Here is a 16,003-nt window from a genome sequence, read left to right on the forward strand (position 1 = left end):
CACCGGTTTTTTTTAAATTTTGTAAGAAATATTAGAATCGAACAAAAAATATGAATGTATCACATACAGTAAAGGGTACTTTTGGTTTTGTGAGGTTTTTATCTTGTTTATGTGTGTGCACATAGACATACATACACATACCTGGTTGTGACAAAAATTTTATTTCTTATAACGAGTTGTAATCAAACATTTCAAATATACACAGCTATAGTACGGCCCTTTTTGCCTCTTCCAATTTTCTGATGTTGCTGCAGTTTTTCTGTAATCTATTGAGACTATGCCAAGTTTATTAGAAACGTGGCTAAAATGAGAGTGAGACTAGAAGGAATTTTCTTTTGTTTCAGAATTAATTCCATAGGAGTATTTAAAGGGGAAGGTGAGGTAGAAGATGAGCCAGCAGCAGCACTAGCAGGTTATTGCAATTGAGAGTAAAACCTGGTCCTGTGAGTCTGGAAGGGAAGGGCTACAGACATTCGTTTTCAACCCTGGTTCCACATTAGTTTATGTTGGGTCTCTTTTAAAAAAGTACTGACCCCTGGCCCTTCCCTACATCATTGAAGTAGAATCTCTGAGGATTGGAGTTCTGAAAGAACTTTCTTATAGAATAAAACACGTGGCCTTTAGGTTATATTTTGACTACTCAAAGGCTTTTCTTTTGGCTTCTGAACTGTGGTCTGGAGAGTGGAGGTGGCTAGATCGAATGTCCTCCAGAAAAGACCTCTGTTTTCATGGTGATTATGCTAGGAACACTCAAGTATTATTTGATTATTTATAAGACATCTGTTTTGGAATGCTAGAGATACTTGAAATAGGAAGGTCGAGATGGTTTTGACTTAAGAATGTTTGTGCATTCTTGATTCAGTGTCTGCCCTTGAGAAATGCAGTATAGCCTTGCTATCTGTATGTGCCAATTATAGAAAGGTAGAGCTTTTTTCTTCTCCCTTTTCCCTTTTTCTTGTCTTTCATTCTTGTTTGCTTCTCTTCCCTCCCATGTCTCTTTCCTTTCTTTTCCCTTCCTGGGTGTCAGAGGCTGGCCCCCTGAGCAGTGGCATGGAGGGAGCTTTCCATTGTCATGTTGGTGGTGGCATGGACCTGAGGGCTTAGGGGAGCTGAGATTCAGAAACGTGGAGGGGTGAGCCCAGAAATGGCTGGGCTGGTTACTTCATAATGGGTTGGTTTACCATCCTCTTTAGAGCGCGATGCAATAAGAAAATACCAACTGTAAATAGTATGCAGTTGTTTGTTAAAAAACAAGCATCTGATTCACAAGTCCAAATGTTAATTGATGTAAAAATGAACTGTCTGGTCACTATCGTTCTGATCCGTGAAAAAGAGATTTAATCTGGTGCTGTAGTCACCTGAATGTAGAATTGGTAGCTACCTAAAACTAGAGTAGAATTTTAAACCCCACCCAGCAATCAGCTGCTATCAGGAATGTCTTTCTGCGTCTCAGAGGAAGGAGAGTTGTGACTGTGAACATTTGAGTTATTCTACTGGGCCGTGTAGGAATATTTGAACTTTTGGCTAATGCACATAGAACTTCAAGGAAGAAATCCATAAACAGAAAGGTCATATATAGGACGAACCTGTTAGGAGTTCAAGGTTAGAGGATAAAGAGGATATCAGAACTGTATAAAGTGGAATGGAGAGAGAAAGCATAGTTTCTTTTAGTGTTTGCTTATTTAGGTGGATAAAATTTGTCCTGCTTGACACCAGTTTTAGTTTGTTGAGTCATGTAGGTATTGATGAAAAGAGTCAAACTCTAAAATATTTAAAGAGATTTATTCTATGCCAAATTTGAGTGAGCGTGGCCCATAACACAGCCCTCCTTCCTTGGGAGATCCTGAGAACATACGCCCAAGATGATTGGGACATTTTAGGCAGACATGAGACTTCAGCCTAGGAAGGTGGAACAGCTCGAAGCAGGGAAGCTTCCAGGTTATAGGTAGATTTAAATTTTTTCTAATTGGCAGTTGCTTAAAAGAGTTATCAATAGAAAGGAATGTGTGGGTTACTATAAGAGGTGGTGAAGGCCAAAGTTTTATCACACAGATGAAACCTCCAGGTACCCGACTTCAGAGACAATGGATTGTAAACGTTTCTTATCAGACTTAAGGTCTGTGTGGATGTTAATGCTGGAGAGGTATAATGAGGCATGTTCGACCCCCACTTCCCATCATGGCCTGAACCAATCTTTCAGGTTAAATTTTAGAATACCCTGGCTTAGGAGGAAGTCCATTCTGATGGTTGGGGGGCCTTAGAATTTTATTTTTGGTTTACATAGGTGTATCAGTTACTGTTGCCATGTAATAAACTACCTCTCGGAAATTTAAGGCTTACACCAATAGCCATTTATTGGCTCATGATTCTCTGGGATAGCAAGTTAGCCTGAATTTATCTTTGTATATTTTCTTCTAATCTCACCTGGAATCACTCATGTGGCTTTAGGCATCTGGTGTCCTTACTGGGGCTGGATGGTTTAAGATGGCCTCACTCATGTCTAATAGTTAGCAGTCTGTAGGTCAGGATACCTTAGCTCTCCACGGGACCTCTCTGACAGGCTAGCTGAAGCTCATTCACATCATGGCTTCCAGCCACAATCATAAAAAAGGAGACACATCCTAATACACAAATGTTTCTCAGGCCTCTACTTGTGTCTCATTTGCTAACGTCCCTTTGGTTAAATCAAGTCACGGGGACAAATTCAAATTCAAGGAGTGGAGAAATAAACTATCTTTAAAGTAACAAAGTCACATTTCAAATGGGAAGTGCATGCAGGGATGGAAAGCATTGTTCTGGCTGTTTTTACAGTCTACCAGAGTCAAACGACATTTAGGGATTTGTTCAATGGTAATGTTACCGGAAAGGAGTCCCAATCCAGACCACAAGAGAGGGTTCTTGGATCTCATGCAGGAAAGAATTTGGGGTGAGTTCATACAGTAAAGTGAAAGCAAGTTTATTTAAAAAGTAAAGGAATAAAGAATGGCTACTCCATATGCAGACCCATTTCTATGGTTATTTCTTGATTATATGCGCAACAAGGGGTGGATTATTCATGCCTCCCCTTTTCAGATCATATAGGGTACCTTCCTGACGTTGCCATGGCATTTGCAAACTGTCATGGCACTGGTGGGAGTGTAGCACTGAGGACGACCAGAGGTAGTTCTCATCACCATCTTGGTTTTGGTGGGTTTGAGCTGATTTCTTGACTGCAGCCTGTTTTATCAGCGTCGTCTTTATGACCTGTATCTCATGCTGACCTCCTCCCTCACCCTGTGACTTAGAATGCATAGTCATCTGGGAATGCAGCTCAGTAGGTCCCAGCCTTATTTTACCCAGCCCCTATTCAAGATGGGGTTGCTCTGGTTCAAACACCTCTGACAGTAACACATGGCATACAGGCTAATTAAAATACTAAGCACTGAGTATATTTGGTGTTATATTTCAATGCAGGAGTAATTATATGTGTTTCAGTGGCTTGTACCCTCCAATTAGTGATGAACATACCCCATGTGATTTGGTCATTTAGTTAACAAATATTTATTTTACATCCTGGTGGACCAGACACTGTTCTAGGTGATGGAGATGCAGCTGGGGGAAAACAAACACACGTAATTCAGTATGTATAACAGTCACATGGAACAAAGAGAAACTTACAACTTACTACTATGGTTTTTGATTTTGAATTTGAGGCAAGAGAGTTTGTTCTCTATGCAAGAATGCCACAGAGGAAGATTTTCATCAAGAATTTAGCCACTGTGAAGTTTGGTTTTAAAGAGCAACTCAGTAAGTGGTTTCTCTGCTAATAGCAAATCAATGTATTTTAGAAACTATTATATTCAAGAAATTACCTAAAAAGGGAGAAGGATTCAAACAGTACTTTTCTACTTAAAGAAGGCTGATTTTTTAACCAACAGATGTTCAAGAAATAACCAGTGGCTATATTTTCATATTTACCAAGGCTACTAATTCTAATGTATTAGCTAGAAGCTATTCAGACAAGTAAGAGTGTCAGGCACCTCCCTTCTGATGTTTGCTTGTGACATTGTCCTTGGGAGACATCTCCCATCTCCCAAGTGGGTTGCAGTGTGAGGACAACCAGAAAACCTTGAGAAAGTCTTGTCATTGTTTGTCAGGCCAGATTAATTGGGTCCTGGTGATAGAATGTTAGAAATAAATGTGAAAAATTACATGGGAACTGAGAGTCTCCTTTTACAACAGCAATTTTGTCCACCCTTGACAAGATTATATTCTTACAGGATGAAAGTGTGTTTTTATATATATATAACCTGTTCAGCTTTCCTAGATAGGAGAAAGTCCTTCATAATTAATATCATTGTGACCCCTGTTAAAAAAAAAAAAAAAAAAAAAAAGTCAGCATTTCTGACTTTTTTCTACATTCCTTCATTTTCTATTCTGTTTAATTTTCTAGAAAAATCTGACAGTCTGTTTGAATCCCAGTGGTGGTAATGCTGGAAAAACTTATTGCTCTAAAAATGCAACCTTTTGTGGGATGACATTGGAAAGGTGGGAAGTTGGAGGTCTTTTTTCCCCTTGTTTCTTTCTTTCCTTTATGAACCTTTTTCTTTTTAAAAGTTTTATCGCTCATCACTTTATCACTTAGTCTATCACTTTACCACTTTTATTGGCATCTTTTTCTCCCCCTTCTGTCTTTATGATGTTGAAACTGAAGGGAAAAATGGAGCTGCCAAGATAATTTACAGTTAAGTGACTTTTGCTTGTGGCATTGTCCTTGGCATTGCACAAAAGGAACTAAACCAGCACCACTGATGCTGCCAGGAATTTAGGGTCGAAGTAGAAAGGAAGAGAAATTGTGTTCTGGTTTAAAGTTCAGTGAGAGAAAGTTAGTGCATGCTAAAATATAGCATTGATCCCTTAGAAAGTACATTTAAATTTTACATTAAATGTAAATTTGACATTAAATTTAAATGTTGATGTTAAATGTATTTTCTGGAAAGTACATTTAAATTTGACACTAAAATTCTGATATTATATTATATTAGATATAATGAGATTATGTGGTTTGAATGTCCCAGAGATACTTGTAGCTCTGATACTGAATTGAATGTGATCTGAGCCCATTGTGGAAAGATTGACAGACTTGCAGAGGGCCAGTGCCAAAGGGAAGGCCCTATGAGGTGTGGGTAGGGAGGAAGGGAACCCTGGGTTACTGTTGACTGAAAAGGTGGAAAAAGATGAGAGAAGAAGGGAACTATCACTCTATCCAGAATCAGGGAGAGCATGGCTCTTGCTTACAGTTAGCAGTAGTTGGTAACAAAATCTGTGGAAAATATGACAGGGCTTTGGAGAACTCTTACCTAGAACCATAAATTAGTTCAGAGATATAGTTTGAAAGGATTTAAAATATATAAATGTATGCTTTCCATTTATCAGCAAAATGAATAGACATTATTGACCATCTGTCTTCAGAGGTGCAAAGTGTTCTTAAAATGTATACAATGAATGGTGAAGCAGAACTAGTGTTGATTTTAAAAGGTCAAAACCATACGACACTAAAGCTTAAGACGTTAAAATACATTTTGTGTACTAACTAATGGGCATGTTTTGTTCTTTCTTTTGCAGACATACATTGGAAGTGTGGTTATATCTGTTAACCCATACCGGTCTTTGCCCATTTATTCACCAGAGAAAGTGGAAGAATACAGGAACAGAAATTTTTATGAACTGAGCCCTCACATGTAAGTACTGTACTAAAGCGTTAAGTGTCTCTTTTACTCCAGAGATGTGTAGTTGACAGGTGTGTGCAGCTGTCTCTTTTGAGTTTCAGAAAATGTTTTTGTCAGTTTTTTTTTTTTAAAGTTCGATAAAAGTATGAAGACTTTAATTGTTATTCTTTGTTTTAAATTTTAAAAAGGCAGAATACTTCATTTGACGTCAGACACTTCTGAAATATTTGGATTCAGGATGTAAAATATTTTCTGTTCAAAATTCTGTGCAAGTAGCAGCTGCTGCTAATTATTTTTGCCAATAAAACAGGAATGTGCATTGTTTATTATTATAAAGAGCCTAAGCAACGTTTTCATAGTCTTGTTGGGCCAAGAAAAATCCCAAGTGTTGGGTTGTGTGATGGTGTTTGGGTAAAAGGACCAAACAATACCTTCAGTTTATAATTTTTGCGGACATTGTTCACCAGATGCGTGGGATAGACCAGTGATTTCACTTACTCTGGAAAGTCACTTGTTTGATTTTTCTGAAGAAGGTCACTTGTTAGTGTAAATAATTCCTTCACAGTACCTGTAGATTCTGTTTGTCTGCTCCTTCAGAGTTCTTCATTGGCGTGCTTAAGAGATGCCGAAATGATTCGGCCACTTCTTACCACTAGAATTTTGTTTTCTGGTCTGAATGACTGAAACATAACACTGGAAAAGTTTTCCTAGATTTGGTAGATCAGTGGTAGAACCGGGTTATTCAACCCTAGAACGAACTTTTATTCCTCTGAATAAAAATATCTGAAAAAGAAAGTTGGAGGGAGAATGCCCAGAAGTTATCGCAAACAATACCTTAAACTTTTTATTTCTCAAGTTATGTTACATTTACTGATTCAAGACGGATACGTTCACTATTTACATTGTCATGCCCACTACTGAGTTTAAAGAAGAGGAAAGAGAAATATGCTGAGTTGGGCCAAATCGTGTAATGAGTTGAGAACCTCAGACTTCTCTGCTTGTTGCTTAGGCAGAAACATTTCCTGCCTCCTCTCTTGTGGGCATGCAAGCATTTTACCAGAATTCATGTGCTTATGATTGTCAGTTGCTACAAGTGGCCCATGGTGTCTTGCAGATGGGAGTTGGTTGATGCAGCATAACACCTTTTATGCAATAAACTGTTGAATGCAGATTTAGAATATTCATGAACTGCTGCTGAACGTGGGCTGGGACTAATGTATGCAGAAGTGCCTTAGAGGGTGTCAAGCATTCTACAAAGCTATGTCGTTTATTATTACCACCATTGCTATTACTTTTTCACAGTAGTGTCGTTCTCTTTCTCTCAAAATAGTTGATACGCTGAAAACAACCCCAAATTGTCATGAAATGCACATCAATACATGTGCATGTAGATATTGATGAGGAAATGTTCAGAAAATGTCTTGGCCTTGGAAAAGATTAATTGGTCATTGGCATGTTGGTAGCGGGGCATTTGAAAATGGTTAAGCTGCCAACTTGGGTCGCTTCTAGAGTTGAGACATTTTCAGTCTTTTTACCGAAAGCAGTAGTACTCAAAATGGGGCAGTTTTATCCCCCAGGGGACAGTTGACAATGTCTGGAGACATTTTCAGTTGTGAAACTAGGGGTGGGAGGGTGCTTGCTGCTAGTGGGTCAGGGATGCTGCTAAGCATCTGTCAAAGCATATGCAGCCCTTCACAGTAAAGCATTATCTGTTAACTGCATCCACAGTGCCAAGGTTGAGAAACGCTGAATTGAAGTGAAAGAACCTGCAGAAAGTCTTCATTATGTCCTAGCAGAAAGGATTTTCTCAGTATGATTAAAGATTGGCTTTATTAATTTTGATAGAACATAAAATCTAATAATTAAGGAATATATATATACCAGTGTCCAGTTGCTTATTTTAGTTTCTCTTGATAATGCAGCATGCAGTGATATATTTGGACTGTTTGGAACTAAAGATTATTTATTATTTAAATGCATGAAAATGGTTATTAATGAATAAATCTGCTGGTATATTTTATCAGTCAAGCAAATTCTGATCATTTTGTTTTCTTCTAGAAGTAGATATTGCAAGTGATCTTGTTTCATTTTGCCTTAAGACAAATAATATCTGAAATTTGTTTTATAAAGTTATCCTGATAGTTAAACCCCTGTGATGAAATACTTTATTTGATACCTGAATATTTTAAATTCTAGTCCTTGAAGCCCCACTTCTCAAAGTATGGTGCTTGGACCAATTGTATCGGAATCTCCACAGGGGCTTTTGAAAAAATTTGGATTCCTAGGTCTTACTTCTCATAAGCCAGGAATCTACATTTTTCATAAGCTTTCTGGGTGATTCTTAGGCGCATGTAAGTCTGCGAACGTGTTGCTTTAGATCTATATTTGAGATGTTTTTCTTTTCTTTCCTGCAATTTATGATCTTTAACAATAATACTAATAAAAATATTTATGGCTAATATTTATTAAGTACTTACTATGTGCAGGTACTGCTCTAAATACTTTATATGTTTTATAACTCATTTCATTCTCAAAATAATCTTGTGAGGTAGGCACTATTACAAAGGGGGAAATTGTCACAGAAAGATCAGGTAACTTCTCCAAAGCCACACAGCTGGTGGGAGTGGAGCTGGGGTATTAACATCAGTTGCCCCTCTTAGCTGGAAATGGGCTTGCCATTTTCTTAACAGGGCCTCTTCCTGTGCACTTCCACCCTGCTACCCTTGGTTCGCCCGTGTTCCTGCACCACAAACCCTCCAGGACAATCTTGACTGTGCCTCAGTTTACCTCCAGCAATTGTCCACATGCTCTTTTTGCATTTTCAGCTTAAATCTCCACTCTAGGAATGTTTAGATATAATGTTTGGGTAGATAGAGAATGTTTAGAAGTCTGTTCTAGATCATAGAAGTTCATGGTCCAGAATATACATTTTTATCCCAGCACCTGGAAGATTCCTATAGGAGGCAGCATGGCACTGCTACTCTAATTCACACCCCTCAATCCCAAGGAAAAGAACCACCACCAGCACTAAAATAAAATACATTCTTAATGTGCTTAGGATAAAGAAAAAGACTTTTTACCATGGCCTATAAAGCACTATGTGGTGAGCAAGGTGCAGTTTTACTAAAGCATCTGAAGTTGCCAGATCCCTCTCATTCCCTCCCATCTTGCTTGTTCTCTCAGTCCTCACCACATTCCCTCCTATGAGAGCATCCTTGCATAGAATTCTGTGCCTCTTCCTGGAATGCTTTTCCCTCCTTCTCCAAAGCAACTCGTGTTCTTCCTTCAAACGTCAAATTGCAGAAGACCTCTTCAGGGAGGAACCTTCCTCACTTGCTCCCTGCTGAGGCTAGATCTGTTGCTTCTGCCACATTTACTATTTCATGTTTGCTTAAGGGATGATTTGTATAAGAATTTAATAAGGGTTCAGTAAAAACATATTGAACAGGACTTGGGTTCAAGTCCCAGGTCTTCCATTTACAAGCTGTATAATCATGAGCAAATTACTTGAAAAAACTTCAACTCAGAGAAATTAAGTAATTAGTTTATTCAGTGGGAAAATAATTATTAATTAACTCCTGGGATTTTTGTGAGGGCCAAATATGTAGTTGATATTTAGATAATATAATGATCTAGTATGTATAAAGTGCTTAGCATGGAATCTGCATAATTCTGTGGGAAAGCAGAGCTGCTTCTATTAACAATGAGAATTATAGCAATTGTTGTAATAATAATGTATGTGGGACACATTTCCAACATTCTCACGTGCTCTGTCTCACCACTTTCTGCATGGTGGGACATTTTCCACTTCCTTTAATGTATTTTCCTGCATTTTTCTTTGCAAATGTTCATCTTTGACAGTATTTTAAAACAGGGTGAATGCTAACTTGGTTCCCTAATTTATGTTTTTAGTAGAGACAGGGTTTCAGGGTTTTGCCATATTGGCCAGGCTGGTCTCTTGGCCAGGCTGGTCTCAAACTCCTGACCTTGTGATCTGACCACCTCGGTCTCCTAATGTGCTGGGATTACAGGCGTGAGCCACTGTGCTCAGCCTTTTTTTTTTTTTTTTTTTTTTGAGACAGAGTCTCACTCTGTTACCCAGGCTGGAGTGCAGTAGCACGATATCAGCTCACTGCAAGCTCCGCCTCCTGGGTTCACATCATTCTCCTGCCTCAGCCTCCCGAGTAGCTGGGACTACACCCGCCTGCCACCTTGTATTTTTTTTTTTTTTTTTTTTTTTAAAAGAGATGAGGTCTTTCTATGTTGTCCAGGCTGGTTTCAACTTATGCGCTCAAGAGATCCTCCTGCCTCCTGAGTAGGTGGGACCATAGGCACAGGCCACTGTACCTGGCTTACATTTGGAATTTAATTTGAGCTGTGTTCACTGTTAGTCTGCAAAAGCACCCAGATAATTTTGTAATTCATATTTTTGAAGGTGTCTACAATTTATCTTTCTTTAAATTTTAGATAATTAAAAAATAATTCCATTTTGTGTAAATCTATGACTTTCAGATCATGGAAATGTATAGACTGGTTTCTTACCTATTTTCCTTTCAAAAATAGCTTTCTGTTATCATTTGTGGGTCTGTTAGTCCCCCAGACATGTAACTTCTCAGCTGAACTCCTCCTCTGCAGCTCCTTTCCTTCTCTGAACTCCTGTCCCCATTAGGTGGTAAGCCACATCTTTGAGCAGGTTATTGTTGGGTGGCATCCCCAAGGAAATGTGGCCATGCTGCGTGGCAGAGTCTGTACCACCATTTGCTTTTCTAGTTAGGTAAGTGATGTCTCTCCAGTATGATTTTTAACTTCTTTGAAAATAAGGAATGTAAAAAATGTATTCCAGGGAGGACTTAGTACATTTCAGAAAACTCAGTAACTGGATTCATTGAAAACTGCCTCAGATTCCCAAACAGCATTGATAAGGAAAGACTGAGAAGGGAGAGACGAGGGAAATAATCAAACCACAGGTTGAGCATCCCTCATCTGAAAATCTGAAATCTCAACTGATCCAAAATCACAAACTTTTTGATCATGACATGACATCACAAGTGGAAAACACCACTCCTGACCTCCAAATGCAGTAAAAATGCAGTCACGCAACATAGAATTGATTCCGTGTCCCTAAGAGAAAGATAAAATTTCCTCCAGGCTATGTGTATAAGGTGCATATTAAATATAAATGAATTTCCTGTTTAGACGTGGATCCTATACCCAAGATAATTTTGTATCTGCAAATATTCCAAAATCTGAAACAATTTGAAATCTAAAACACTTCTAGACCCAAACATCTTGGTTAAGGGATACTCAGTCAATACTTAAATCTCCTTCCACTTAGTTGGAATAGCACTGTGACAGTGCATCTTCAGATGTTTTAGTTACCAAATCCACTGGCCTTTTTTATTGGGTGATTGCCTTTTAACCTTGCAGCAGTTGATTCAGTTTATCACCAACAGATGGATCTTCTAAAATCAGATCATGTTACTTACCTTCCTAGAAACCTTCATGGGCTCCCTCTTACTCCCATTTCCTTTGATGCAGTGTTCAAGGCCCTTTATAGTCCAGCTTTAGCTCTCCTCCCTGCTCTCCTCCAAACCCCACTACTCTCCTTTGTGGAATCTCCTCTTGAGTCAGAGCCATTCATGTCTTTTCCTTTCTATGTCTCCTACCCTGTACCTTGTCTCCGCAGTTAAAATCCTGCCAGTCTCCTATGGTCTGTCTGAAAGACTTGGTCAACCCCAGCATAATCCACCGGGACTTGCACTGGCCCTGAGTTATCAGACCACTCATGTGCTCTTACACAGCACCTCTTCTTACTATGGTTGATTAGGTTTTGGTGTCACCCTCCTGAATGAAATAGAAGCTTCTGTAGGTTAGAAACTTTATCCTGCACATCTCTGTGGCGGTCTCCAGTGCTTTTCTCGTAAGAGCTCAACAACTATAAAACAAAAGGGGTTTTTAGTGATTTTTTGTTACATTTTACCAGTGTTATGGCTGAGAGTTCAATGAAATCAAAATGTACTTGATAAGATACTTGTAGAGTTTATTCAAAATTTCATGCAGCATAATGACAATTTTTTTTTCATTTCTTAAAAAAGAAGCAAAAATATTTTTGTGATGCTCTTCAACTCTTAAGTATTTTTTCAGCTTCGATTTGTTCATGTTGTCTGTCTATTGGAAGGAACTTGCCACCAGAAGAAGAGTGTATTGTGGCACCTGGCAACAAGCCCTCTGGTGGTCATAGCCCAGGAGTGAGCTGAAATGTGTCCTTCTTAAGTTAGGATATAATGTGGTGGCCATATTACCTTAGGCATTGTAATCATAATGTGAAGCGGTCCTTCCATGTTATTAAATGAAAGACTCAGCAACAAATGTTAAAACTTAGAAAAGTGGCTTACAGCTTTGAATAATTTCTGGTTACCCTCCCTTAAAAATGGGTAAGTAATTAGTGGGAGCACCTGGTATGGTGCTAATGTTAGTCGTCCAGACCTGAGCCGTCTGTCTGTGGACTCTTTGACTCCTACTTTTGGGCCAGACTAATTTTTCCGGACCACATGCCATTGCCCATGAATGATGTTGCTATAATGCTTGTGTGTTTTGAGTCCTTGTGGATCCTGTTGCCATTTTACTCTATTCAAGGTGAACCAGAATAATGTTATAAAGAACATTTCTGACTATATCTCAAAATGTACCAATGCTGTGGTTGAGTATACAGAGCTTAGGTTAAGATTCCAGGGCAGAAGGCTCACACATTATTGCTTTTATGTATATTTTTCTCTGCAACAGAGTTAAAATTCTGTGAATTAAAGCTGTGTTTATTTTGAGAGCTTTTATTGCAAGTAGATTCTGAATTCTCCTGTAGAGATTGCTTGTGCAACTGGATGTGAAAACGCTTTCTCAAGGGTGTGCATGTGTGTGTTGATGTGATGTTGCTGAGGCTGTTGTGTTATTTCTTTCATTTTACTTTTGGAATAGTTGAGCCTTTAAATTGATCCAGTACATCTCCAAAAATAAGTTGCAGAAAAGGGTTTTATGCTTTCCCGTCTAGCATTCTTTTTATTTATTGCTGTAGAGGAGATACTCATTTACTGAGCAAATATTTATTGAGAACTTACCATGTGCCAGGCAGTCTTTCAGGCACTGGGATACAGCAGTGAACAAAACAGATAAAATTCCTGTCTTCATGAGAGAGGCTAAACTCCAGCTTAAGTATTTAGAAGTCAAGATTGTTCACAGCATTGGTTAGAAGGGAGAAAGGGAAGAGCAGAGGAAGGGAAGCTTTCATGAAAAAGAAAATTGAATCTTAAAGGATATTCTTATAAAACCCCCTTTGAGCCATATCTAAGGCAGTTTAAGTCAGTAGATGACGGGTTGTGGTCTGCAAGGCTTTGTATCTCTCCAGGCCTCAGATCTATGCAAGTAGCTTGTACAGAAGGGGATCAGAGCTTTGTTTGCTCTCCAGTTTAGATGTCTTAAGTAAACATCTTGTGTGTAATGACACCATTTTGAAAACAGCTAAAATTACCCTTTTCCTTTTATGCATGACTGTCATGGGTCAAAATAAGCAGAAGGCAGACACTGTGTTTGCCGTCAGTCTTGGGGGATATTTGTTTGATTCCGGACAACAAAGATTAGAAAACTTCTTGATTTAGGCGAGTTTCATATCAGCAGTCCATGTGGTGGTCAAGCTCCGCTGTTGACTTGAGGCTTCCTGAGGCTGGGTCTGCAGTGGGAAACATCTCTGGACCTTGCACCTAATCAGCTTCTGTAAATGCTCCATGAACTTGCTGCCTTTGACTCTCAAAGTTTTCTTCCCAGTATACTGTTTTTTGGGGCTATTTTCAAAATAATTTCTTTCAGCTGGGTGTGGTGGCTCACACCTGTAATCCCAGCACTTAGGGAGGCCGAGGTGGGTAGATCACCTGAGGTTGGGAGTTCGAGACCAGTCTGACCAATATGGAGAAACCCTGTCTAATAAAAATACAAAATTATCTGGTCGTGGTGGCGCATGTCTGTAATCCCAGCTACTTGGGAGGCTGAGGCAGGAGAATTGCTTGAACCTGGGAGGCAGAGGTTGCAGTGATCCGAGATTGCGCCCTTGCACTCCAGCCTGGGCGACAAAAGCAAAACTCCATCTCAAAAAAAAAAAAAACAAGTTTCTTTCAGGATATATACTCTTAGCAGAAAGAGACCTCAGCTAATTTTTCTTCCAGATCATGAAGCTTTTAAAACTCAAGTAGGAAGGTTGGTTTGATGCCAGCCTAATGTTTTTATCATGAAAACTGTTATGATGTAAGAATACGTTTATTAATTGAAAAGTGTTTCTGGTACATCTGGGCAGTTTCAGAATCCTAATTTCTAGACCCCCAATTAGAGTTTATATCCCTTCTCACCAAATGCACACCTCAGACTCGAAAGAGTTTATTGTAAAAATGCTGTTTGTGAAGCCAAGCTTGTGTTCACACCGGCATACATGATCATTTCAATGATATAATCTTAAAGGGAAAAGTTTGGTTCTCAGCAAAACAGCTGCTTCCTGCCAAAATGTGGCTGGCCTTTGACAGACTCTGCGAAGTTCTGCAATGTCCTGGAAAAGATCCATTTCATCTGGAGAAGCAGCACCGAGGCCTCAGCCCTGAGAAGGGTTAGTATAATTACTTCATCCCTGACAGAGACAGCTACAGTTGGAACCCACCTGGGAACCCCTGTCTAGGGAGGTGGGAGGGGTGCTGGCCCCACCCTTTGTTCTTGAAATTGGAATCTTTCCCACAGTCTGTTGCTGGGACTGGTGTGGCAAGGTAGGTAGGACCAAAGGAGCCGTGTGGGGGTTCGTCTGAACAGGGGCTGACAAAAGCTGGTCCCCATCCAGCCAGCCCAGGGAGTTAGCAAAGCCAGGGATAATGAAAGAGTTCAGCAGAGCAAATATGAGGCCCCACTCGTGAGACTGCAGAACTGAGGGTGGGGATGGGGCCACCACAGGGGCAGAAACTCACATAGAGGGGAACAGGCCCAGGCGTACCAGCCCCGCGTTCCCGTTTCAGCCTGTCCCAGGGATCCCAGATTCCCAAGTGCAAGTGATTGTTCATTCATCTGATAAACATGATTAAGCATCCACAACATGTTGAGGTGCTGGGAATACAAAGATGAATTTACCTTTAAGGATTCATAGTCTGGTGTGGGAGACAGACTGATAAATAAATACCAAAGGGAGAAAGCGGCCATAAAAAAAGGTGGGGCATGTCCTGGTTTGCCCTAGACAGCCCCGGTGATTCCTGTTGTAGCAGCGTAGTTATTAATAGTGCTCTTGGAATTAACAGAAGAGTCTGAGAATGAGCAGTAAGTGGTGTGGTCCCCTGGGAAATGGGGTACAGCCCTGCCTGAGGAGCTGGGAGATGGGATGGAGGACCCTTGGGTGATAAGTTTGCCACATGGATGAAGAATAGGACTCTAGGCTCAGGAGAGAATTTTCTAGTCAGAGGAAACAGTGTTGACTCAGTCATTCGTCGTACGTTATTTGAGTGCCTACTGTGAACCATGTACTAGTGCACATACTGGGGACACAGTGGACAAAAATCTCAGCTTTTTTGTGCTTACATTCTAGCACAGAGAGAGGCGAAACACAAGAGAAGTTAATAAAACAAATGGCATTTTAGATGGTGACAAGTGCTGTGGAGAAACTTAACACAGGGAAGGGGCATTAGGGCTGTGGGGGAGTCGTGGGTGGTTTACTGTTTTAGATAGGGTAGCCAGGGAGTGCTTTATTGAGATGTTGTATTTCAGTATCATCCTCTAGGGGTAAGAGGTAGTGACATGTGATGTGTTGGGAGAAGAATGTTCTAGGCAGAGGCAACAGCAGATACAAAGGTCTGAAAGGGAGACAGACAGAGCTAGAACAGCGTGGCAAGTCAGTGATCTAAGTTCGTGTGGTTTCCTAAGGTTGGAACCTAGGGTGCAAGCTGAGGATGGGCAGATGAGGTGGAAGAGGAAGAGTAGACCCAGGTCACAAAGAATGTTTGTGCTAAGGATTTTTAAGCAGGTAGGAGGAGAGAGAATATGAGCATTGGGATTTGAACTGCTGTGGGTGTACAGGGAAAGAGAAACTCAATGAGAGGTTTAGGTTTAGGGACCTGGTAGGCTTTTGCAGTAAGGGACAAGGACAGAAGGCTCATCTGGGGATGGGAGGGACACTTTAGAGGCAAATCCATAGGATGCAGTAGCTGACCAGAAAAAGCGGAGAGGGAGAAAGGGGGATGAGAGCCCAGTCACAATTCCTGGCTGGGACGGAGACGTTCAGAGTC

At 40.1% G+C, this 16,003-nt stretch overlaps 1 protein-coding gene across 10 annotated transcripts in view; it reads left to right on the top strand.

The window, feature by feature from the left end:
- Window positions 1-16,003, top strand: part of MYO1B (myosin IB) — a 181,348-nt gene that overhangs the window by 46,690 nt on the left and 118,655 nt on the right. For all 10 annotated transcript variants that reach the window (XM_003907741.5, XM_021924386.2, XM_021924385.2 and 7 more), the window contains exon 3: window positions 5,605-5,720. In XM_003907741.5, the coding sequence (XP_003907790.1) occupies window positions 5,605-5,720 (116 nt within the window). The remainder of the gene's footprint in view (window positions 1-5,604; window positions 5,721-16,003) is intronic.

This window comes from Papio anubis, chromosome 10 (genome assembly GCF_008728515.1).
Source record: "Papio anubis isolate 15944 chromosome 10, Panubis1.0, whole genome shotgun sequence".
NCBI lineage: Eukaryota > Metazoa > Chordata > Mammalia > Primates > Cercopithecidae > Papio > Papio anubis.